The sequence below is a fragment of the Bombina bombina genome, chromosome 7, assembly GCF_027579735.1.
Source record: "Bombina bombina isolate aBomBom1 chromosome 7, aBomBom1.pri, whole genome shotgun sequence".
Lineage (NCBI taxonomy): Eukaryota > Metazoa > Chordata > Amphibia > Anura > Bombinatoridae > Bombina > Bombina bombina.
This window is the reverse complement of record NC_069505.1, coordinates 175429352-175456765: the sequence shown is the minus strand read 5'-3', so window position 1 is coordinate 175456765 and position 27414 is coordinate 175429352. Positions and strand designations below refer to the sequence as shown.

Sequence of the window (27414 nt, the reverse complement as noted above, 5' to 3'; positions counted from 1 at the left end):
AATGCCAGTGAACAAGCTTCTAGCAACCAGAAGCAAAAAAATAACGAGACTTAAATAAAGTGGAGACAAAAATTGACGCCCACATTATTTGGCGCCTAAATGCTATTAGCGCCAAAAATGACGCCACATCCGGAACACCGACATTTTTGGTGCGAAAAACGTCAAAAATGACGCAACTTCCGGCGACACGTATGACGCCGGAAACAGAAAAAAAAAAATTTGCGCCAAGAAAGTCCGTGCCAAGAATGACGCAATAAAATGAACCATTTTCAGCCCCCGCGAGCCTAACAGCCCACAGGGAAGTCAAATTTTAAGGTAAGATAAAAATGATATATTTAAATGCATTATCCCAAATATGAAACCGACTGTCTGAAATAAGGAAATGTTGAACATCCTGAGTCAAGGCAAATAAATGTTTGAATACATATATTTAGAACTTTATAAAAAAGTGCCCAACCATAGCTTTAGAGTGTCACAGAAAATAAGACTTACTTACCCCAGGACACTCATCTACATGTTGTAGAAAGCCAAACCAGTACTGAAACGAAAATCAGCAGAGGTAATGGTATATATATATATATATATATATATATAAGAGTATATCGTCGATCTGAAAAGGGAGGTAAGAGATGAATCTCTACGACCGATAACAGAGAACCTATGAAATAGACCCCGTAGAAGGAGATCATTGAATTCAAACAGGCAATACTCTCCTCACATCCCTCTGACATTCACTGCACGCTGAGAGGAAAACCGGGCTCCAACCTGCTGCGGAGCGCATATCAACGTAGAATCTAGCACAAACTTACTTCACCACCTCCATAGGAGGCAAAGTTTGTAAAACTGATTTGTGGGTGTGGTGAGGGGTGTATTTATAGGCATTTTGAGGTTTGGGAAACTTTGCCCCTCCTGGTAGGAATGTATATCCCATACGTCACTAGCTCATGGACTCTTGCTAATTACATGAAAGAAATCCATTTGTAGGAATCATTAAGGTTCATTAACAACATTATCTAACATATAGGATTCTTTGATATTTTGCAGGGTTTAATCCCTTAGAGCATAGGTATATGATATGATTGTGTTTAATATGCTTGTAGATTTAGCATGCCCCAATTCAGGTAACTTCATATATATCTGATATGTCACTTTAAATTACGTTCACATATAACTGCATTGCTACTTTAAATTTAAAGGGACAGTATACTGTAAAATAGTTTTTCCCTTAATGTGTTTACAATTGCTTTTTTTACCAACTGCAGAGTAAAAAAAATATGAAAATTAGCTTTTTAAGGTTTATTTGTGTATATTAAAGCTCTGATTTTGTGCTTTGAAGCCACAACCTAATAAAATGGGTTGAGCTTGTAGGTATAATCAGATCTCATTACTATATCACATTGTGTACATATACCTGCTTCTTTATCTTATATCTGTCCATAAAACAATCACCAGTACTTGGAGAGAACAATGGAAAATGAACATTGTATTACCTTATCTCTGCTATACCCCACTGGGAGTGTAATTTCTTCTGCTGGCTGTGTTTACAAAGCTTATCTATAGCTTGGACCTGCGGCCACAAACTTTCAGAATAGGTGGGGATACCACATGCTAAATCAACTATTTAAAATGCCAACATAAGGGTAAAGGAGCTACTTGTAAACAATTTAATACACTCCAGCAGGTAAAGTGAATCATTGGGAACAAATTAAAGGGGAGAAACATTTTGAGTAAACTGTCCTTTTAACTTTTCATTCATGATGTAACTTATTGAAATTGCAGCTGCTATAAATGTAACAAGAGCATGAATGTGGGTGTGTACATAGGATTACGCCCAGGATAATGTTTGTATCCAATCACAATAACACAGAGGTGTATTTAAAGGTTGTTGGGGTTATGGACTTTAGCTACGATTACGGCCATACAGGCTGAAACACGTATCCAAGTCACCCACATTGTCACTTGCATGTGTGTACCAGCTTTTACAAAGAGGTTTATCTGAACTCTGAATAAAAGCCTTTTTAGATGTATCCTGTATGCTGCTGCTTCTCATTTACACCAAATTCAAAACACTTTGTATTAGCATCTGTGTAATTTCTTTCAACCCCCCCCCCCCCCCCCATGGTACATTTCCACATATCTCCTGTTTAAACAGTGCAATAGCTTCATAGTTAAACTAAAGTTGTAATAGTTTTGTTTGTGAATCTTTGCCTAAAACAAAACTGAATTACTCTGATCAGCAGAAGCACAACAGCTACTGGTCAGATCATTGGCAAAACCAATATAGTTCACTATTGAAAACAAAAACAATTGTTTTACCTCTTCCTCGCCTTCCTCACCCTCTTCAAACTAGAAAAAAAAACAGATATTTATTAGAACATGTAAAATGTGTATTTTAAAACGTAAATATGAGTACAAACTACAGAAATGAATATAACCACTATCATGAATAACTATGAATCAATAACAGAAAGCAATGATTAACAATACATATGTTGCAAATTTGCACTGTGGTAGGACAACATTTATAGGGCTCCATGTACTAATTAGTCAATTTATTCCATATTGGAGATACAGATAAACTCGCAGCGAGAGAAATGATGTCCGCTGGCACTATATACTAAAAAACATCTTGGAAATAGTTGCGTATAATCCGCCGCCAGCAGTGGCGGACAATTGATAACTTTGATGCCTTGCATCTGAACATTCAAAGAATGGAAGTGCTTTAGATTGCAATACACCTCCTCACGTGCACAAACTGGTCTTACTACAACATGGGTACAGTCGATGGCCCCAAGGACATTTGGCATCCCTGTCATTTTATGGAAAACATAATTTATGTAATAACTTACCTGATAAATTAATTTCTTTCATATTGGCAAGAGTCCATGAGCTAGTGACGTATGGGCTATACAATCTTACCAGGAGGGGCAAAGTTTCCCAAACCTCAAAATGCCTATAAATATACCCCTCACCACACCCACAATTCAGTTTAACGAATAGCCAAGAAGTGGGGTGATAAAGAAAGGAGTAAAAAAGCACCAACAAAGGAATTTGGAAATAGTTGTGCTTTATACAAAAAAAATAACCACCATAAAAAAGGGGGACTCTTGCCAATATGAAAGAAATTAATTTATCATGTAAGTTCTTACATAAATTATGTTTTCTTTCATGTAATTGGCAAGAGTTCATGAGCTAGTGACGTATGGGATAGCAATACCCAAAAGGTGGAACTCCACGCAAGAGTCACTAGAGAGGGAGGGGAAAAAATTAAAAACACCCATTTTCTGCTGAAAAAAATAATCCACAGCCCAAAATATAAGTTTATTCACATAAATGAAAGGAAAAAACTTCAATAAAAAGCAGAAGAATCAAACTGAAACAGCTGCCTGAAGAACTTTTCTACCAAAAACTGCTTCCGAAGAGGGAAATACATCAAAATGGTAGAATTTAGTAAAATGTATGCAGAGACCAAGTTGCTGCTTTGCAAATCTGATCAACTGAAGCCTCATTCTTAAAAGCCCACAAAGTAGAGACTTATCTAGTAGAATGAGCTGTAATTCTCTGAGGCGGGGCTTGACCCGACTCCAAATAAGCTAGATGAATCAAAAAAACTTTAACCACGAAGCCAAGGAAACAGCAAAAGCCTTCTGACCTTTCCTAGAACCAGAAAATATCACAAATAGACTAGAAGTCTTCCTGAAATCTTTAGTAGCTTCAACATAATATTTCAAAGCTCTTACCACATCCAAAGAATGTAAGGATCTCTCCAAAGAATTCTTAGGATTAGGACACAAGAAAGGGACAACAATTTCTCTATTAATGTTGTTATAATTCACAACCATAGGTAAGAATTTAAATGAAGTCCGCAAAACCGCCTTATCCAGATGAAAAATCAGAAAAGGAGATTCACAAGAGAGCGGATAATTCAGAAACTCTTCTAGCAGAGAGATAGCCAAAAGAAACAACACTTTCCAAGAAAGTAGTTTAATGTCCAAAGAATGCATAGGCTCTAATGGAGGAGCCTGTAAAGCCTTCAAAATTAAATTAAGACACCAAGGAGGAGAGATTGATTTAATGACAGGCTTGATACGAACCAAAGCCTGTACAAAACAATGAGTATCAGGAAGTTAAGCAATCTTTCTATGAAATAAAACAGAAAGGGAAGAGATTTGTCCTTTCAAGGAACTTGCAGACAAACCTTTATCCAAACCATCCTGAAGAAACTGTAAAATTCTAGGAATTCTAAAAGAATGCCAAGAGAATTTATGAGAAGAACACCATGAAATGCAAGTCTTCTAAACTCTATAATAAATCTTTCTAGAAACAGATTTACGAGCCTGCAACATAGTATTAATCACTGAGTCAGAGAAACCTCTATGACTAAGCACTAAGCGTTCAATTTCCATACCTTCAAATGTAATGATTTGAGATCCTTATGGAAAAACGGACCTTGAGATAGAAGGTCTGACCTTAGTGGAAGTGGTCAAGGTTAGCGACTGGAAATTCGAACAAGATCCGCATACCAAAACCTGTGAGGCCATGCTGGAGCTACCAGCAGCACAAATGATTGCTCCATGATGATTTTGGAGATCACTCTTGGAAGAACTAGAGGCGGGAAAATATAAGCAGGTTGATAACACCAAGGAAATGTCAATGCATCCACTGCTTCCGCCTGAGGATCCCTAGACCTGGACAGGTACCTGGGAAGTTTTTTGTTTAGATGAGATGCCATAAGATCTATTTCTGGAAGCCCCCACATCTGAACAATTTGAAAAAACACATCTGGGTGGAGAGACCATTCTCCCGGATGTAAAGTCTGACGACTGAGGTAATCCGCTTCCCAATTGTCTATACCTGGGATATGAAAAGCAGAAATTAGACAGGAGCTGGATTCCGCCCAAACAAGTATCCGAGATACTTCTTTCATAGTTTGAGGACTGTGAGTCCCACCCTGATGATTGACATATGCCAAAGTTGTGACATTGTCTGTCTGAAAACAAATGAACGGTTCGCTCTTCAACAGAGGCCAACATTTAAGGGCCTTGAGAATCACACGGAGTTCCAAAATATTGATTGATAATCTCGCCTCTTGAGATTTCCAAACTTCTTGTGCTGTCAGAGATCCCCAAACAGCTCCCCAACCTGAAAGACTTGCATCTGTTGTGATCACAGTCCAGGTTGGACGAACGAAAGAGGCTCCTAGAATTATACAATGGTGATCTAACCACCAAGTCAGAGCAAGTCGAACATTGGGGTTTAAGGATATTAATTGTGATATCCTTGTATAATCCCTGCACCATTGGTTCAGCATACAAAGCTGGAGAGGTCTCATATGAAAACGAGCAAAGGGGATCGCGTCCGATGCTGCAGTCATGAGACCTAAAACTTCCATGCACATAGCTACTGAAGGGAATGGCAGACTGAAGGGAATGGCAGACTGAAGGTTCCGATAGGCTGCAACTAATTTCAAACGTCTCTTGTGTGTTAGAGACAAAGTCATGGACACTGAATCTATCTGGAAACCTAAAAAGGTTACCCCTGTCTGAGGAATCAAAAAACTTTTTGCTAAATTGATCCTCCAACCATGTCTTTGAAGAAACAACACTAGTTGATTTGTGTGAGATTCTGCAGAATGTAAAGACTGAGCGAGTACCAAGATATTGTCCTAATAAGGAAATACCGCAATATCCCGCTCTCTGATTACAGAGAGTAGGGCACCTAGAACCTTTGAAAAGATTATTGGAGCTGTCGCTAGACCAAAAGGAAGAGCAACACATTGGTAATGCTTGTCTAGAAAAGAGAATCTCAGGAACTGAGTGATCTGGATGAATCGGAATATGAAGATATGCATACTGTAAGTCTATTGTGGACATATAATGCCCTTGCTGAACAAAAGGCAGAATAGTCCTTATAGTCACCATTTTGAAAGTTGGTACTCTTACATATTGATTCAAAATCTTTAGATCCAAAATGGGTCTGAATGAATTTTCTTTCTTTGGGACAATAAATAGATTTGAATAAAACCCCAGACCCTGTTCCAACTGGCATGATTACCCCTGATAACTCCAGGTCTGAAACACACTTCAGAAAAGCCTGAGCCTTTACTGGGTTTACCGGAATGCTTGAGAGAAAAAACCTTCTCACAGGCGGTCTTACACTGAATCCTATTCTGTACCCCTGAGAGACAATACTCTGAATCCAATGATTTTGGACCGAATTGATCCAAACATCTTTGAAAAACTTTAATCTGCCCCCTACCAGCTGAGCATGAAGGAGGGCCGCACCTGCATGCGAACCTGGGGGCTGGTTTTGATCTCTTAAATGGCTTGGATTTATTCCAATTTGAAGAAGGCTTCTAATTGGAAGCAGATTCTTTGGGGGAAGGATTAGGTTTATGTTCCTTATTTTGTCGAAAGGAACGAAAACGGTTAAAAGCTTTAGATTTACCCTTAGGTTTTTTATCCTGAGGCAAAAAAAACCTCCCTCCACGTAACAGTTGAAATTATTGAATCCAACTGAGAACCAAATAATTTATTACCTTGGAAAGAAAGATTTAACATCAATTTTGATAATATCAAAAATGGCATCACAAATGAAATTATTAGCATGTTGAATCAACTTAACAATGCTAGATAAATCATGATCCGATACTTGTTGCGCTAAAGTATCCAACCAAAAAGTTGAAGCAGCTGCAACATCAGCCAAAGAAATTGCAGGCCTAAGAAGATGACCTGAATATAAATAAGCTTTCCTTAGATAAGATTCAAGTTTCCTATCTAAAGGATCTTTAAAAGAAGTACTATCTTCCGTAGGAATAGTAGTATGTTTAGCAAGAGTAGAGATAGCCCCATCAACTTTGGGGATCTTTTCCCAAAACTCCAATCTAACTTCTGGCAAAGGATACCATTTTTTAAACCTTGAAAAAGGAATAAAAGTACCAGACTTATTCCATTCCTTAGAAATCATATCAGAAATAAAATCAGAAATTGGAAACACCTCTGGAATAACCACAGGAGGTTTACAAACCTAATTTAAATGTTTACTAGTTTTAATATAAAGAGGACTAGTTTCCTCCATATCCAATGTAATCAACACTTAACAAAGAACGAATATACTCCAATTTAAATAAATAAGAGGATTTATCAGTGTCAATATCTGAGGCAGGATCTTCTGAATCAGATAGATCCACAGCAGAGAAGGATAATTCAGTATGTTGCCGGTCATTTGAAATTTCATCAACCTTATGAGAAGTTTTAAAAGACCTTTTATGTTTATTAGAAGGCGTAATGGCAGAAAAAGCCTTCTGAATAGAATCAGAAATAAATTCTTTTAAATTTACAGGTATATCTTGTGCATTAGATGTTGAGGGAACAACAACAGGTAATGAACTACTACTGATGGATACATTTTCTGCATGTAAAAGTTTATCATGACAACTATTACAAATCACAGCTGGAGGTATTATCACCACAAGTTTACAACAAATGCACTTAGCTTTGGTAGAACTGTTATCAGACAGCAGGGATCCAACAGTGAATTCTGAGACAGGATCAGATTGAGACATCTTGCAAATGTAAGAGAAAAAACAACAACATATAAAGCAAAAACAGAATTTATGTTTACCTGATAAATTACTTTCTCCAACGGTGTGTCCGGTCCACGGCGTCATCCTTACTTGTGGGATATTCTCTTCCCCAACAGGAAATGGCAAAGAGCCCAGCAAAGCTGGTCACATGATCCCTCCTAGGCTCCGCCTTCCCCAGTCATTCGACCGACGTAAAGGAGGAATATTTGCATAGGAGAAATCATATGATACCGTGGTGACTGTAGTTAAAGAAAATAAATTATCAGACCTGATTAAAAAACCAGGGCGGGCCGTGGACCGGACACACCGTTGGAGAAAGTAATTTATCAGGTAAACATAAATTCTGTTTTCTCCAACATAGGTGTGTCCGGTCCACGGCGTCATCCTTACTTGTGGGAACCAATACCAAAGCTTTAGGACACGGATGAAGGGAGGGAGCAAATCAGGTCACCTAGATGGAAGGCACCACGGCTTGCAAAATCTTTCTCCCAAAAATAGCCTCACAAGAAGCAAAAGTATCAAATTTGTAAAATTTAGTAAAAGTGTGCAGTGAAGACCAAGTCGCTGCCTTACATATCTGATCAACAGAAGCCTCGTTCTTGAAGGCCCATGTGGAAGCCACAGCCCTAGTGGAATGAGCTGTGATTCTTTCAGGAGGCTGCCGTCCGGCAGTCTCGTAAGCCAATCTGATGATGCTTTTAAGCCAAAAAGAGAGAGAGGTAGAAGTTGCTTTTTGACCTCTCCTTTTACCAGAATAAACAACAAACAAGGAAGATGTTTGTCTAAAATCCTTTGTAGCATCTAAATAGAATTTTAGAGCACGAACTACGTCCAAATTGTGCAACAAACGTTCCTTCTTTGAAACTGGATTCGGACACAAAGAAGGCACGACTATCTCCTGGTTAATGTTTTTGTTAGAAACAACTTTCGGAAGAAAACCAGGTTTAGTACGCAAAACCACCTTATCTGCATGGAACACCAGATAAGGAGGAGAACACTGCAGAGCAGATAATTCTGAAACTCTTCTAGCAGAAGAAATTGCAACCAAAAACAAAACTTTCCAAGATAATAACTTAATATCAACGGAATGTAAGGGTTCAAACGGAACCCCCTGAAGAACTGAAAGAACTAAATTGAGACTCCAAGGAGGAGTCAAAGGTTTGTAAACAGGCTTGATTCTAACCAGAGCCTGAACAAAGGCTTGAACATCTGGCACAGCTGCCAGCTTTTTGTGAAGTAACACAGACAAGGCAGAAATCTGTCCCTTCAAGGAACTTGCAGATAATCCTTTCTCCAAACCTTCTTGAAGAAAGGATAGAATCTTAGGAATTTTTATCTTGTCCCAAGGGAATCCTTTAGATTCACACCAACAGATATATTTTTTCCATATTTTGTGGTAGATTTTTCTAGTTACAGGCTTTCTGGCCTGAACAAGAGTATCAATGACAGAATCTGAGAACCCTCGCTTTGATAAGATCAAGCGTTCAATCTCCAAGCAGTCAGTTGGAGTGAGACCAGATTCGGATGTTCGAACGGACCTTGAACAAGAAGGTCCCGTCTCAAAGGTAGCTTCCATGGTGGAGCCGATGACATATTCACCAGGTCTGCATACCAAGTCCTGCGTGGCCACGCAGGAGCTATCAAGATCACCGATGCCCTCTCCTGATTGATCCTGGCTACCAGCCTGGGGATGAGAGGAAACGGCGGGAATACATAAGCTAGTTTGAAGGTCCAAGGTGCTACTAGTGCATCTACTAGAGTCGCCTTGGGATCCCTGGATCTGGACCCGTAGCAAGGAACCTTGAAGTTCTGACGAGAGGCCATCAGATCCATGTCTGGAATGCCCCACAACTGAGTAATTTGGGCAAAGATTTCCGGATGGAGTTCCCACTCCCCCGGATGAAATGTCTGACGACTCAGAAAATCCGCTTCCCAATTTTCCACTCCTGGGATGTGGATTGCAGACAAGTGGCAGGAGTGAGTCTCCGCCCATTGAATGATTTTGGTCACTTCTTCCATCGCCAGGGAACTCCTTGTTCCCCCCTGATGGTTGATGTACGCAACAGTCGTCATGTTGTCTGATTGAAACCGTATGAATTTGGCCTTTGCTAGCTGAGGCCAAGCCTTGAGAGCATTGAATATCGCTCTCAGTTCCAGAATATTTATCGGGAGAAGAGATTCTTCCCGAGACCAAAGACCCTGAGCTTTCAGGGGTCCCCAGACCGCGCCCCAGCCCACCAGACTGGCGTCGGTCGTGACAATGACCCACTCTGGTCTGCGGAAGCTCATCCCCTGTGACAGGTTGTCCAGGGACAGCCACCAACGGAGTGAATCTCTGGTCCTCTGATCTACTTGTATCGTCGGAGACAAGTCTGTATAATCCCCATTCCACTGACTGAGCATGCACAGTTGTAATGGTCTTAGATGAATTCTCGCAAAAGGAACTATGTCCATTGCCGCTACCATCAAACCTATTACTTCCATGCACTGCGCTATGGAAGGAAGAGGAACAGAATGAAGTATTTGACAAGAGTTTAGAAGTTTTGATTTTCTGGCCTCTGTCAGAAAAATCCTCATTTCTAAGGAGTCTATTATTGTTCCCAAGAAGGGAACCCTTGTTGACGGAGATAGAGAACTTTTTTCTACGTTCACTTTCCACCCGTGAGATCTGAGAAAGGCCAGGACAATGTCCGTGTGAGCCTTTGCTTGTGGAAGGGAAGACGCTTGAATCAGAATGTCGTCCAAGTAAGGTACTACTGCAATGCCCCTTGGTCTTAGCACCGCTAGAAGGGACCCTAGCACCTTTGTGAAAATTCTTGGAGCAGTGGCTAATCCGAACGGAAGTGCCACAAACTGGTAATGCTTGCCCAGAAATGCGAACCTTAGGAACCGATGATGTTCCTTGTGGATAGGAATATGTAGATACGCATCCTTTAAATCCACCGTGGTCATGAATTGACCTTCCTGGATGGAAGGAAGAATTGTTCGAATGGTTTCCATTTTGAACGATGGAACCTTGAGAAACTTGTTTAGGATCTTGAGATCTAAGATTGGTCTGAATGTTCCCTCTTTTTTGGGAACTACGAACAGATTGGAGTAGAACCCCATCCCTTGTTCTCCTAATGGAACAGGATGAATCACTCCCATTTTTAACAGGTCTTCTACACAATGTAAGAATGCCTGTTTTTTTATGTGGTCTGAAGACAATTGAGACCTGTGGAACCTCCCCCTCGGGGGAAGCCCCTTGAATTCCAGAAGATAACCTTGGGAGACTATTTCTAGCGCCCAAGGATCCAGAACATCTCTTGCCCAAGCCTGAGCGAAGAGAGAGAGTCTGCCCCCCACCAGATCCGGTCCCGGATCGGGGGCCAACATCTCATGCTGTCTTGGTAGCAGTGGCAGGTTTCTTGGCCTGCTTACCTTTGTTCCAGCCTTGCATTGGCCTCCAGGCTGGCTTGGCTTGAGAAGTATTACCCTCTTGCTTAGAGGACGTAGCACTTGGGGCTGGTCCGTTTCTGCGAAAGGGACGAAAATTAGGTTTATTTTTGGCCTTGAAAGACCTATCCTGAGGAAGGGCGTGGCCCTTGCCCCCAGTGATATCAGAAATAATCTCTTTCAAGTCAGGGCCAAACAGCGTTTTCCCCTTGAAAGGAATGTTAAGCAATTTGTTCTTGGAAGACGCATCCGCTGACCAAGATTTTAGCCAAAGCGCTCTGCGCGCCACAATAGCAAACCCAGAATTTTTCGCCGCTAATCTAGCCAATTGCAAAGTGGCGTCTAGGGTGAAAGAGTTAGCCAATTTGAGAGCATGAATTCTGTCCAAAATCTCCTCATAAGAAGAATCTTTATTGAGCGCCTTTTCTAGTTCATCGAACCAGAAACACGCTGCTGTAGTGACAGGAACAATGCATGAAATTGGTTGTAGAAGGTAACCTTGCTGAACAAACATCTTTTTAAGCAAACCCTCTAATTTTTTATCCATAGGATCTTTGAAAGCACAACTATCTTCTATGGGTATAGTGGTGCGTTTGTTTAGAGTAGAAACCGCCCCCTCGACCTTGGGGACTGTCTGCCATAAGTCCTTTCTGGGGTCGACCATAGGAAACAATTTCTTAAATATAGGGGGAGGGACAAAAGGTATGCCGGGCCTTTCCCATTCTTTGTTTACAATGTCCGCCACCCGCTTGGGTATAGGAAAAGCTTCGGGGGGCCCCGGGACCTCTAGGAACTTGTCCATTTTACATAATTTCTCTGGAATGACCAAATTCTCACAATCATCCAGAGTAGATAACACCTCCTTAAGCAGGGCGCGGAGATGTTCCAATTTAAATTTGAATGTAATTACATCAGGTTCAGCTTGTTGAGAAATTTTCCCTGAATCTGAAATTTCTCCCTCAGACAAAACCTCCCTGGCCCCCTCAGATTGGTGTAGGGGCACTTCAGAACCAATATCATCAGCGTCCTCATGCTCTTCAGTATTTTCTAAAACAGAGCAGTCGCGCTTTCGCTGATAAGTGGGCATCTTGGCTAAAATGTTTTTGATAGAATTATCCATTACAGCCGTTAATTGTTGCATAGTAAGGAGTATTGGCGCACTAGATGTACTAGGGGCCTCCTGTGTGGGCAAGACTGGTGTAGACGAAGGAGGGGATGATGCAGTACCATGCTTACTCCCCTCACTTGAGGAATCATCTTGGGCATCATTTTCTCTAAATTTTGTGTCACATAAATCACATCTATTTAAATGAGAAGGAACCTTGGCTTCCCCACATACAGAACACAGTCTATCTGGTAGTTCAGACATGTTAAACAGGCATAAACTTGATAACAAAGTACAAAAAACGTTTTAAAATAAAACCGTTACTGTCACTTTAAATTTTAAACTGAACACACTTTATTACTGCAAATGTGAAAAAGTATGAAGGAATTGTTCAAAATTCACCACAGTGTCTTAAAGCCTTAAAAGTATTGCACACCAAATTTGAAAGCTTTAACTCTTAAAATAACGGAACCGGAGCCGTTTTTATATTTAACCCCTTTACAGTCCCTGGTATCTGCTTTGCCGAGACCCAACCAAGCCCAAAGGGGAATACGATACCAAATGACGCCTTCAGAAAGTCTTTTCTATGTATCAGAGCTCCTCACACATGCATCTGCATGTCATGCTTCCCAAAAACAAGTGCGCAATAGAGGCGCGAAAATGAGGCTCTGCCTATGATTAGGGAAAGCCCCTAGAGAATAAGGTGTCCAATACAGTGCCTGCCGGTTATTTTACATAATTCCCAAGAATAAAATAATTCCTCAAAGCTATGAAGTATTAAAATATGCTTATATATCAATCGTTTTAGCCCAGAAAATGTCTACAGTCTTAAAAGCCCTTGTGAAGCCCTTTTTTTCTTATGTAATAAAAATGGCTTACCGGATCCCATAGGGAAAATGACAGCTTCCAGCATTACATCGTCTTGTTAGAAATGTGTCATACCTCAAGCAGCAAAAGTCTGCTCACTGTTTCCCCCAACTGAAGTTTATTCCTCTCAACAGTCCTGTGTGGAAACAGCCATCGATTTTAGTAACGGTTGCTAAAATCATTTTCCTCTTACAAACAGAAATCTTCATCACCTTTCTGTTTCAGAGTAAATAGTACATACCAGCACTATTTTAAAATAACAAACTCTTGATTGAATAATAAAAACTACAGTTAAACACCAAAAAACTAAGCCATCTCCGTGGAGATGTTGCCTGTACAACGGCAAAGAGAATGACTGGGGAAGGCGGAGCCTAGGAGGGATCATGTGACCAGCTTTGCTGGGCTCTTTGCCATTTCCTGTTGGGGAAGAGAATATCCCACAAGTAAGGATGACGCCGTGGACCGGACACACCTATGTTGGAGAAATTATCAATTTCCTTATATGGCAGTTTCAGGAATGGGAAAAAATGCAAACAGAATAGCCCTCTGACATAGAAAAAAAGCATGAGGCAAATCGGAATGGGGTCTAAAATAATGAAATTAATTGGCGGCAAGTATGACTAACAAAAATATTTTTTGGCGCCAAAAACGTCTGGAAACGACACACTCGCGTCATAGATGACGCAACCCTGTGAAAGGACCCGGGGTTAACTAAGACGCCGGAAATGACGAATTGCGTCAACGAACGCAACTTCGCGCAAAAAAATCTTGCACTAATGACGCAATAAATTTTAGCATTTTGCGCCATCGCGAGCCTAATTCTGCCCGCGAATTTGAAAAATGACAGTCAATTGAAAAAAGACTACACCCCAGGTAAGAAATACATTTCTAAAAAATGCATTTCCCAGATATAAAACTGACAGTCTGCAAAAGGAAATTTACTGAAACCTGAATCATGGCAAATATAAGTACAATACATATATTTATAACTTTATATAAATACATAAAGTGTCAAACCATATCTTGAGAGTGTCTTAAGTAATGAAAACATACTTACCTGAAGACACCCATCCACATATAGCAGATAGCCAAACCAGTACTGAAACAGTTATCAGTAGAGGTAATGGAATATGAGAGTATATCGTCGATCTGAAAAGGGAGGTAGGAGATGAATCTCTACGACCGATAACAGAGAACCTATGAAATAGATCCCTGTGAGGAAACCATTGCATTCAATAGGTGATACTCCCTTCACATCCCTCTGACATTCACTGTACTCTGAGAGGAAACAGGCTTCAAAAATGCTGAAAAGCGCATATAAACGTAGATATCTTAGCACAAATTTACTTCACCACCTCCATAGGAGGCAAAGTTTTTAAAAACTGAATTGTGGGTGTGGTGAGGTGTGTATTTATAGGCATTTTGAGGTTTGGGAAACTTTGCCCCTCCTGGTAGGATTGTATATCCCATACGTCACTAGCTCATGGACTCTTGCCAATTACATGAAAGAAATTTGATTTTATAGATTGCTTGCCATCTACCCCTAAAGAATGGCAAACAGAGAAAAAAAAAATCATCATCATTACCTCAATGGCTTTACATAAGTGACGTGAAAATACAGAGAGACTCATTCCAATAATGACGTTTGAAACCGCACAAAAGGACCCCATTGCCAAAAAAGGCAATGCTGCTAATAGCTTTAATAGTCCAGGAATAGCCCATGAAAGCGCCGTCATCGGCTTCAAAATCATCTTCAATTTCACGATACAAATGTAATATTGATTCACTATCAAGCTGGAATCTTTGTACGATCTCTCGGTCAGAAAGGCCATGTGAACCAACTCGTGGAAGGTATACACGAGGGACACGCAATCTCGATTTTCCAAATTTTCTTCTATATTCGGTCTTCTAGCCCTGATTTGCATCAAATGGATGAGAAACAAATACAAAAGTGTCTCGACGAGAAACAAATACAAAAGTGTCTCCATGGCTTAAACACTCAGTAATGTAAGTGCACTGAGTTAACACCCTTTTATATAGCTATAGAATGGCATCTTTGTTAACTTTCCTATTGTTTTGTAAAGTGCCCGCCACCTAAAAGGTTCTGAGGCAAAATCCATGAGGTGCTAGCAAAAAATATAGCGAGCAGATAAATTGATTTATTAGTACATTAGGATTATTGCGAGTTTGTGGTCAAATTATGCTTTTTTCTCTGAAAAAAAAACCTAAAAAACAGTGGTATCGAAGATTGGCAGGCAAGTACGCTCGCAAGTTTAAAACTGCGGGTTTTGCCATAGCTGACTACTTTGTACATACGATTTCCTATCCATGCACAAATTTTGACACAAAAAAAATCACAGACCGCTCGTTGACTGCTTAGTACATGGAGCCCATAGTATCTGCAACATAAAATATACACAATATACACATACACTTTCATCATCCTCTATGGCTTCCCCAGTGAAATACAAAACTGCTCGTGGAACTATTCTCTCTCGGAAAAAGTGCCCAAGTTCAAAGTCAGCAGCTAAGGAATTCTCCACATCTTCATCCTGTAAAGAAAATTGTTACAGACTTTAAATTTATGTAGAAACATGCCTCAATATGGGAGAGAGAGAATAGCAGACACTAAGGTAGATGTAAGATTACATATCAAGAGTCATAGCTCTTTAGATCCAATTATTCAATAAGATAAACTTCTATCCAGAGCCAGAAATTTGCACTATAAAGAAATTGGAACAGACTACGTCGCTGGTCTTTCTATTGGGCTTGCCTTTTAATAGCACCGTCCTGCCCCCAGCGGCATTTTTTAAACAGACATTGTACTCAAAATGCTCTATAATTCATATGAAAGTGTGTCAGTTACATGTGTTAAAATATTTTTCTGCATGAAAAAATGTTAAATAAAAAACAGAATTTATGCTTACCTGATAAATTACTTTCTCTTACGGTGTATCCAGTCCACGGATTCATCCTTACTTGTGGGATATTCTCAATCCCTACAGGAAGTGGCAAAGAGAGCACACAGCAAAGCTGTCCATATAGCTCCCCTCAGGCCCCGCCCCCCCAGTCATTCGACCGACGCTTAGGAGAAAAAGGAGAACCATAGGGTGCAGTGGTGACTGTAGTTATGTTAAATTAAATTTGAACCTGACTTAATTGTCAGGGCGGGCCGTGGACTGGATACACCGTTAAGAGAAAGTAATTTATCAGGTAAGCATAAATTCTGTTTTCTCTTACTTGGTGTATCCAGTCCACGGATTCATCCTTACTTGTGGGATACCAATACCACAGCTTTAGGACACGGATGAAGGGAGGGAACAAGTCAGGTAACCTAAACGGAAGGCACCACTGCTTGGAAAACCTTTCTCCCAAAAATAGCCTCCGAAGAAGCAAAAGTATCGAATTTGTAAAATTTGGCGAATGTATGCAGTGAAGACCAAGTCGCTGCCTTACAAATCTGTTCAACAGAAGCCTCATTCTTGAAAGCCCATGTGGAAGCCACAGCTCTGGTGGAATGAGCTGTAATTCGTTCAGGAGGCTGCTGTCCAGCAGTCTCATAAGCCAATCGGATGATGCTTTTCAGCCAAAAGGAAAGAGAGGTAGCAGTCGCTTTCTGGCCTCTCCTCTTACCAGAATAGACAACAAACAAGGATGTTGTTTGTCTGAAATCTTTAGTTGCTTTTAAATAGAATTTCAAAGCACGAACCACGTCAACATTGTGTAAAAGTCGTTCCTTCCTAGAAACTGGATTAGGACACAGAGAAGGAACAATGATTTCCTGGTTAATATTCTTATTAGAAACCACTTTTGGAAGAAAACCAGGTTTGGTACGCAAAACAACCTTATCTGCATGGAACACCAGATAGGGTGAATCACACTGCAAAGCAGACAATTCAGAAACTCTTCGAGCAGAAGAAATGGCTACTAAACAAAACTTTCCAAGATAATAACTTAATATCTATGGAATGCAAAGGTTCAAACGGAACCCCTTGAAGAACTGAAAGAACTAAATTTAGACTCCATGGAGGAGCCACAGGCTTGTAAACAGGCTTGATTCTAACTAGGGCCTGTGCAAACACCTGAACGTCTGGTACAGCTGCCAGGCGCTTATGTAACAGGATAGACAGAGCAGATATCTGTCCCTTTAAGGAACTAGCTGACAGGCCTTTCTCCAATCCTTCTTGGAGAAAAACATAATTTATGCTTACCTGATAAATTTATTTCTCTTGTAGTGTGTTCAGTCCACGGGTCATCCATTACTTATGGGATATATTCTCCTTCCCAACAGGAAGTTGCAAGAGGATCACCCAAGCAGAGCTGCTATATAGCTCCTCCCCTCACATGTCATATCCAGTCATTCGACCGAAACAAGACGAGAAAGGAGAAACTATAGGGTGCAGTGGTGACTGGAGTTATAATTTAAAATTTAGAACCTGCCTCAAATAGACAGGGCGGGCCGTGGACTGAACACACTACAAGAGAAATAAATTTATCAGGTAAGCATAAATTATGTTTTCTCTTGTTAAGTGTGTTCAGTCCAGGGGTCATCCATTACTTATGGGATACCAATACCAAAGCTAAAGTACACGGATGATGGGAGGGACAAGGCAGGAACATTAAACAGAAGGAACCACTGCCTGCAGAACCTTTCTCCCAAAAACAGCCTCCGAAGAAGCAAAAGTGTAAAATTTGTAAAATTTGGAAAAAGTATGAAGTGAAGACCAAGTTGCAGCCTTGCAAATCTGTTCAACAGAGGCCTCATTCTTAAAGGCCCAGGTGGAAGCCACAGCTCTAGTGGAATGAGCTGTAATTCTTTCAGGAGGCTGCTGTCCAGCAGTCTCATAGGCTATGCGTATTATGCTACGAAGCCAAAAAGAGAGAGAGAGGTAGCCGAAGCCTTTTGACCTCTCCTCTGTCCAGAGTAAACGACAAACAGAGAAGAAGTTTGTCGAAAATCTTTAGTTGCCTGTAAGTAGAACTTCAGGGCACGGACCACGTCTAGATTATGCAAAAGACGTTCCTTCTTTGAAGAAGGATTAGGACATAAGGATGGAACAACAATCTCTTGATTGATATTCTTGTTAGAAACAACCTTAGGTAAAAACCCAGGTTTAGTACGCAGGACTACCTTGTCTGAATGAAAAATCAGATGAGAATCACAATGTAAGGCAGATAACTCAGAGACTCTTCGAGCCGAGGAAATAGCCATCAAAAACAAAACTTTCCAAGATAAAAGCTTAATATCAATGGAATGAAGGGGTTCAAACGGAACACCCTGAAGAACTTTAAGAACCAAGTTTAAGCTCCACGGAGGAGCAACAGCTTTAAACACAGGCTTAATCCTAGCCAAAGCCTGACAAAAAGCCTGGACGTCTGGATTCTCTGCCAGACGCTTGTGTAAAAGAATAGACAGAGCAGAAATCTGTCCCTTTAGTGAACTAGCGGATAAGCCCTTTTCTAAACCCTCTTGTAGAAAAGACAATATCCTAGGAATCCTAACCTTACTCCATGAGTAACTCTTGGATTCACACCAATATAAAAATTTACGCCATATCTTGTGGTAAATTTTTCTGGTAACAGGTTTCCGAGCCTGTATTAATGCATCAATAACCGAATCCGAAAACCCCCGCTTTGATAGAATCAAGCGTTCAATTTCCAAGCAGTCAGCTTCAGAGAAATTAGGTTTGGATGGTTGAAAGGACCCTGAATTAGAAGGTCCTGCCTCAGGGGTAGAGACCATGGTGGACAGGACGACATGTCCACTAGGTCTGCATACCAAGTCCTGCGTGGCCATGCAGGCGCTATCAGAATCACCGATGCTCTCTCTTGTTTAATCCTGGCAATCAGTCAAGGTAGCAACGGAAAAGGTGGAAACACATAAGCTATGTTGAAAACCCAAGGGGCTGCTAGCGCATCTACCAGCACCGCTCCCGGGTCCCTGGACCTGGATCCGTAACAAGGAAGCTTGGCGTTCTGGCGAGATGCCATGAGATCCAGATCCGGTTTGCCCCAACGAAGAATCAGTTGAGCAAATACCTCCGGATGAAGTTCCCACTCCCCCGGATGAAAAGTCTGGCGACTTAGAAAATCCGCCTCCCAGTTCTCCACGCCTGGGATGTAGATCGCTGACAGGTGGCAAGAGTGAGACTCTGCCCAGCGAATAATCTTCGAGACTTCCAACATCGCTAGGGAACTCCTGGTTCCCCCTTGATGATTGATGTAAGCCACAGTCGTGATGTTGTCCGACTGAAATCTGATGAACCTCAGTGTTGCTAACTGAGGCCAAGCTAGAAGAGCATTGAATATTGCTCTTAATTCTAGAATGTTTATTGGGAGGAGTTTCTCCTCCTGAGTCCACGATCCCTGAGCCTTCAGGGAGTTCCAGACTGCTCCCCAGCCTAGGAGGCTGGCATCTGTTGTTACAATCGTCCAATCTGGTCTGCGAAAAGTCATTCCTTTGGACAGATGAACCCGTGATAACCACCAGAGAAGAGAATCTCTGGTCTCCTGGTCCAGATTTAGCAAAGGGGACAGATCTGAGTAATCCCCGTTGCATTGACTTAGCATGCATAGTTGCAGCGGTCTGAGATGTAGGCGCGCAAATGGCACTATGTCCATTGCCGCGACCATTAAGCCGATTACTTCCATGCACTGAGCTACTGATGGGCTTGGAATGGAGTGAAGAACACGGCAAGCATTGAGAATCTTTGATAACCTGGACTCCGTCAGGTAAATCTTCATCTCTACAGAATCTATAAGAGTCCCTAGAAAAGGGACCCTTGTGAGTGGTAACAGAGAACTCTTTTCCACGTTCACTTTCCACCCATGCGACCTCAGAAATGCTAGAACTATCTCTGTATGAGACTTTGCAGTTTGAAAACTTGACGCTTGTATCAGAATGTCGTCTAGGTATGGAGCCACCGCTATGCCTCGTGGTCTTAGTACCGCCAGAAGAGAGCGCAGAACCTTTGTAAAAATTCTCGGGGCCGTAGCTAATCCGAAGGGAAGCGCTACAAACTGGTAATGCCTGTCTAGAAAGGCAAACCTTCGGTACCGATAATGATCTTTGTGAATCGGTATGTGAAGGTAGGCATCCTTTAAATCCACTGTGGTCATATATTGACCCTCTTGAATCATGGGTAGGATGGTCCGAATGGTTTCCATCTTGAACGATGGAACCCTTAGGAATTTGTTTAAGATTTTTAAATCTAAGATTGGTCTGAAGGTTCCCTCTTTCTTGGGAACCACAAACAGATTTGAATAAAACCCTTGCCCCTGTTCCGTCCGTGGAACTGGGTGGATCACTCCCATTACTAAGAGGTCTTGTACACATTGTAGAAATGCCTCTTTCTTTACTAGGTTTGTTGATAACATTGACAGATGAAACCTCCCTTGTGGAGGAGAAGTTTTGAAATCCAGAAGGTATCCCTGAGATATAATCTCCAACGTCCAGTGATCCTGTACATCTCTTGCCCAAGCCTGGGCGAAGAGAGAGAGTCTGCCCCCCACTAGATCCGTCTCCGGAAAGGGGGCCCTGACTTCATGCTGTCTTAGGGGTGGAAGTAGGCTTTCTGGCCTGCTTGCCCTTGTTCCATGACTGGTTGCCTTTCCAACCCTGTCTGTAACGAGCAGTAGTTCCTTCCTGTTTTGGAGCGGAGGAAGTTGATGCTGCTCCTGCCTTGAAATTCCGAAAGGCACGAAAATTAGACTGTTTGGCCTTCGATTTGGCCCTGTCCTGAGGAAGGGTGTGGCCCTTACCTCCAGTAATGTCAGCAATGATTTCCTTCAAGCCGGGCCCGAATAAGGTCTGCCCTTTGAAAGGAATGTTTAGTAGTTTAGACTTAGAAGTTACATCTGCTGACCAGGATTTAAGCCAAAGCGCTCTGCGCGCCTGTATGGCGAATCCGGAATTCTTAGCCGTAAGTTTGGTTAAATGCACTACGGCATCCGAAACAAACGCATTAGCCAGCTTAAGGGTTCTAATCTTGTTCAAAGACTCATCCAATGGTGCTGTGCGAATCGCCTCTTCCAGAGACTCAACCCAGAATGCCGCTGCAGCAGTGACAGGCGCAATGCATGCAAGAGGCTGTAATATAAAACCTTGTTGAACAAACATTTTCTTAAGATAACCCTCTAATTTTTTATCCATTGGATCTGAGAAAGCACAGCTATCCTCCAACGGGATAGTGGTACGCTTGGCTAAAGTAGAAACTGCTCCCTCCACCTTAGGGACCGTCTGCCATAAGTCTCGTGTGGTGGCGTCTATAGGGAACATTTTTCTAAATATCGGAGGAGGGGAAAAAGGCACACCGGGTCTATCCCACTCCTTACTAATAATCTCTGTAAGCCTCTTTGGTATAGGAAAAACGTCAGTACACACCGGTACCGCGTAGTATCTATCCATCTTACATAATTTCTCTGGGATTGCCACCGTGTCACAATCATTCAGAGCCGCTAACACCTCCCCTAGCAACACGCGGAGGTTCTCAAGCTTAAATTTAAAATTTGAAATTTCTGAATCCGGTCTCCCCGAATCAGAACCGTCAACCACAGAATGAAGCTCTCCGTCCTCATGTTCTGCAAATTGTGACGCAGTATCAGACATGGCTCTCGTGTCATCGGCACGCTCTGTCCTTAACCCAGAACTGTCGCGCTTGCCTCTTAACTCGGGCATATTGTATAATACTTCTTTCATAACATTAGCCATATCATGTAAAGTGATTTGTAAGGGCCTTGATGTACTTGGCGCCTCAATCTCACGCACCTCCCGAGCGGGAGATGAAGGTACTGACACGTGAGGAGAGTTAGACGGCATAACTGCCCCCTCGTTGTCTGGTGATAATTTTTTTATTGGTACAGATTGACTTTTCAAAGTAATATCAATACAATTGGTACACATATTTCTATTGGGCTCCACAACGGCTTTTAAACATAATGAACAAGCAGATTCCTCTGTATCAGACATGTTTAAACAGACTAGCAATGAAGCTAGCAAGCTTGGAAATTACTTTCAATAAGTTCGCAAGCAATATAAAAAACGCTGCAGCGCTTTTAAAAAACACAGTTGAATAACAAAGAACTAATTCAGTTATAGCCAACAATTCTTTAAATGTATTAATTAGCAGAGGATTGCACCCATTAGCAACAGGATGATTAACCCCTCAGTACCCAAAAAAACGGATATCAAATTAATATTAAGCGTTTTTATCACAGTCTAACACACTGTCACAGGTCTGCTGTGACTGATTACCTCCCTCAAAAAACGAATTTTGAAGACCCCTGAGCTCTCTAGAGACGTCCTGGATCAAGGAGGAAGAAGCAGGAAGACTGTGCTAGAATTTTAACTGCGCAACAAGGCGCTAAAAAAGGCCCCTCCCGCTCATTTACAACAGTGGGAGACCTGATATAACGGTTTCTATGCAGAAATATACGTTAGCCATGTGGAAAGAAATTCATGCCCAAAAGGATTTATCACCAAAGTACCTCACAAAACGAATAACATGCCAGTAAACGTTTTGAAAACAAACTTCTTTTAATGTCATCCAAAGTTATCACTAAGCCTGCTACCAGTCGCTTCCACTGCAGATAAGGCTTAAGCATTATTTCAGTATTAACAGTATTTTCTCAGTCAAATTCTAGTCCCTAGAAAATAACTCTACTGTGAATACATTTATCAGCCTGATACCAGTCACTACTACTGCATTTAAGGCTGTACTTACATCATACGGGTAACAGCAGTGTTTTCTTAGTCAATTCCATTCCCAGAAAATATTGTACTGCACATACCTCATTTGCGGAGGACCCCGCATGCTATTCCCATGTTCTGAAGTTACCCCACTCCTCAGAATGTCGAGAACAGCCAGTGGATCTTAGTTAAGATCATAGAAAACGCAGGCAGTTTCTTCTTCCAAATACTGCCTGAGATAGAAAAACAGCACACTCCGGTGCCATTTAAAATAACAAACTTTTGATTGAAGAATAATTAAGTAAAAACTCCAACTCCTCCCGCGACGACCTCCTTTGTTGAGGGTTGCAAGAGAATGACTGGATATGACATGTGAGGGGAGGAGCTATATAGCAGCTCTGCTTGGGTGATCCTCTTGCAACTTCCTGTTGGGAAGGAGAATATATCCCATAAGTAATGGATGACCCGTGGACTGAACACACTTAACAAGAGAAAGCTAATATCCTTGGAATCCTAACCTTACTCCACGAGTAACCCTTGGATTCACACCAACCAAGATATTTCCGCCATATCTTATGGTAAATTTTCCTGGTGACAGGCTTTCTGGCCTGTATCAGTGTCTATAACTGAATCAGAGAAACCCCGCTTAGCTAGGATTAAGCGTTCTATCTCCAAGCAGTCAGTTGCAGAGAAACTAGATTTGGATGCTTGAAAGGACCTTGAATTAGAAGATCCTGCCTCGATGGCAGTTTCCATGGTGGGACCGATGACATGTCCACTAGGTCTGCATACCAAGTCCTGCGTGGCTACGCAGGCGCTATCAGAATTACTGAAGCCTTCTCCTGTATGATTCTGGCTATTAGCCGAGGGAGAAGAGGAAACGGTGGAAAGACATAAGCTAGACTGAATGACCAAGGCGCTGTTAAAGCATCTATCAATGCCGCCTTGGGATCCCTGGATCTGGATCCGTAAAGGGGAAGTTTGGTGTTCTGACGGGACGCCATCAGATCCAATTCTGGAATGCCCCATAGCTGGGTCAGCTGAACAAAAACCTCCAGGTGGAGTTCCCACTCCCCCGGATGAAAAGTTTGACGACTTAGAAAATCCGCCTCCCAGTTGTCTACCCCTGGGATGTGAATTGCAGATAGATGGCAGGAGTGATCCTCCGCCCATTTGATGATCTTGGATACTTCCTTCATCGCTAGGGAACTCTTTGTTCCTCCCTGATGATTGATGTACGCTACAGTCGTGATGTTGTCCGACTGGAATCGGATGAATTTGGCCTCCGCTAGTTGAGGCCACGCCTGGAGCGTATTGAATATCGCTCTCAACTCCAAAATGTTTATCGGGAGAAGAGATTCTTCCCGAGACCATAGACCCTGAGCCTTCAGGGAGTTCCAGACCGCACCCCAGCCTAACAGACTGGCATCGGTCGTGACAATGATCCACTCCGGTCTGCGGAAACTAATTCCCTGAGACAGGTGAACTTGAGACAACCACCAGAGAAGAGAGTCTCTGGTTGTCTGGCCCATTTGTATTTGAGGAGACAAATCTGCGTAATCCCCATTCCACTGTTTGAGCATGCACAGTTGCAGTGGTCTGAGATGAATTCGGGCAAAAGGGACTACGTCCATTGCCGCAACCATTAAATCAATTACCTCCATGCACTGAGCCACAGAAGGCCGAGGAATGTAATGAAGAGCTCGGCAAGTATTCAACAGTTTTGACTTCCTGACCTCTGTCAAAAAGATTTTCATTTCTACCGAGTCTATTAGTGTTCCCAGGAAGGGAACCCTTGTAAGCGGGGGCAGAGAACTTTTTTCTATGTTCACCTTCTACCCGTGAGACCTTAGAAAGGCCAGAACAATGTCCGTATGAGCCTTGGCTCTGTGGAAAGACGACGCCTGTATTAATATGTCGTCTAGGTAAGGTGCTACTGCAATGCCCCGCGGTCTTAGCACCGCTAGAAGGGACCCTAGCACCTTTGTGAAAATTCTGGGAGTGGTGGCCAACCCGAAAGGAAGGGCCATGAACTGGTAATGTTTGTCCAGAAAGGCGAACCTTAGGAACTGATGGTGATCTTTGTGGATAGGAATATGTAGATACGCATCCTTTAGATCCACGGTAGTCATATATTGACCTTCCTGGATCATCGGCAAGATTGTCCGAATGGTTTCCATCTTGAAAGACGGAACTCTGAGGAATTTGTTTCGAATTTTTAGATCCAGGATTGGCCTGAAAGTTCCTTCCTTTTTGGGAACTACGAACAGGTTTGAGTAAAAACCCAGTCCTCCTTCTGCAATTGGAACTGGGTGTATCACTCCCATTTTTAGGAGATCTTCTACACAGCGTAAGAACGCCTGTTTCTTTGTTTGGTCTGAAGACAAACGAGAAATGTGGAACCTTCCCCTTGGGGGAGAATCCTTGAATTCTAGAAGGTACCCCATAGTAACTATTTCTAATGCCCAGGGATCCGGAACGTCTCTTTCCCAAGCCTGAGCAAAGAGAGAAAGTCTGCCCCCTACCAGATCCGATCGCGGATCGGGAGCTACCCCTTCATGCTGTCTTGGTAGCAGGAGCAGGCTTTTTGGCCTGTTTACCCTTATTCCAGCCCTGCAAGAGTTTCCAGGTTGCTTTGGGCTGGGAAGCGTTATCTTACTTTGCAGCAGCAGAGGTTGCAGCAGGTCCGCTCCTGAAGTTGCGAAAGCATCGAAAATTAGCCTTGTTTTTGGCCTTAAACTGCCTATCTTGTGGAAGGGCATGGCCCTTGCCCCCAGTGATATCTGAAATAATTTCTTTCAGCTCTGGGCCGAATAGGGTTTTCCCCTTGAAGGGAATATTTAACAGTTTCGTTTTGAACGACACATCCGCCGACCACGATTTGAGCCAAAGCGCTCTTCGCGCCATGATGGCAAAACCTGAGTTTTTCGCCGCTAGTTTAGCTAATTGGAGAGCAGCATCAGTGATAAAAGAATTAGCCAGCTTTAGAGCATGAATTCTATCCATGACCTCATCGTATGAAGTCTCCCTCTGGAGCGACTCCTCCAGGGTCTCAAACCAAAAAGCCGCTGCAGTAGTTACCGGAATAATGCAGGCAATTGGTTGAAGAAGAAAACCTTGCTGAACAAAAATTTTCTTCAGCAATCCTTCCAATTTTTTATCCATAGGATCTTTGAAAGCACAACTGTCCTCTATTGGTATAGTTGTACGCTTAGCAAGTGTCTAAACAGCCCCCTCTACCTTAGGGACCGTTTGCCACGCGTCCCGCCTGGGGTCGTTTATGGGGAACATTTTCTTAAAAATAGGGGGGGGAACAAAGGGTACACCTGGCCTCTCCCACTCCCTAGTCACAATATCCGCCACATTCTTTGGGATCGGTAATGCCTCAGTGTATACGGGGACCTCTAAAAACCTGTCCATCTTACACAATTTTTCTGGGACCACCATGGGGTCACAATCATCCAGCGTAGCTAAAACCTCCTTAAGCAGGACGCGGAGGTGTTCCAGCTTAAATTTAAACGCTAAGGAATCTGACTCTGCCCGCTGAGAAACTTTTCCTGTGTCAGAAATTACTCCCTCAGACAGACCATCCCTCACTGCTACTTCTGAGTTTTGTGAGGGTACTACAGATAAATCATCCAAAGCTTCTGATTGCTCATCCTCTGTATTTAAAACTGAGCTATCGCGCTTTTTAGGAAAAACTGGCTGTTTGGATAAAAATGCTGCAAGGGAATTATCCATTACTGCTGCTAATTGTTGTAAAGTAATAGGGGCCAATGCGCTAGAGGTACTAGGCATCGCTTGCACAGGCGTAACTGGTGTCGACACATGGGGAGAGGAAGAAGGACTATCCTCATTACCCTCTGTTAAAGAATCATCTTGGGCTACATTTTTAAGTGTCACTGGATGGTCTTTAAAATGCTTAGATGTTTTAGCACACTTTACACATAAATGCAATGGGGGTACTGCCATGGCTTTTAAACATAAAGAACAAGGTCTATCTGAAGTCTCAGACATGTTTGACAAACTTAGACAGCACTACAATACAGAAAAAAAACACTTTTTAAAAAACGTTACTGTGTCTTTAATAAAAAGCACACATTTTTTTACCAAATCACCAAAAAACCACATGATCCTATTGCTTTGAAATGATTGCACACAAATTTTCAAATCAATTAACCCCCTATTGCCCAAACCGGAGCAAATTGAAGTAAACAACCAGTTTAACACACTACAGCACAGTGCCACAGTCTTTGCTGTGGCCCTACCTTCCTTTAGGGTTATTTGTAGAAGAAAAATAAGCCTCCCTGATGTCCTCCTGCACTCTCAGGACTCTACACGTGAAGCTGCATGAAGCTGTCTTGTAAATAAACTGCGCAACTGAGGCACGAAAAACAGAATTTATGTTTACCTGATAAATTTCTTTCTCCAACGGTGTGTCCGGTCCACGGCGTCATCCTTACTTGTGGGATATTCTCTTCCCCAACAGGAAATGGCAAAGAGCCCAGCAAAGCTGGTCACATGATCCCTCCTAGGCTCCGCCTACCCCAGTCATTCGACCGACGTTAAGGAGGAATATTTGCATAGGAGAAACCATATGGTACCGTGGTGACTGTAGTTAAAGAAAATAAAATATCAGACCTGATTAAAAAAACCAGGGCGGGCCGTGGACCGGACACACCGTTGGAGAAAGAAATTTATCAGGTAAACATAAATTCTGTTTTCTCCAACATT

The 27414-nt window shown here is 42.1% G+C and overlaps 1 protein-coding gene across 2 annotated transcripts in view; it reads right to left on the bottom strand.

Moving 5' to 3' along the window:
• The window catches only part of NAP1L4 (nucleosome assembly protein 1 like 4), a 333781-nt gene that overhangs the window by 119603 nt on the left and 186764 nt on the right, over positions 1 to 27414 (bottom strand). For both annotated transcript variants that reach the window (XM_053720431.1, XM_053720432.1), the window contains exons 11-12: positions 15425 to 15544; positions 2317 to 2346 (exon numbers count right to left, since the gene is read on the bottom strand). In XM_053720431.1, the coding sequence (XP_053576406.1) occupies positions 2317 to 2346; positions 15425 to 15544 (150 nt within the window). The remainder of the gene's footprint in view (positions 1 to 2316; positions 2347 to 15424; positions 15545 to 27414) is intronic.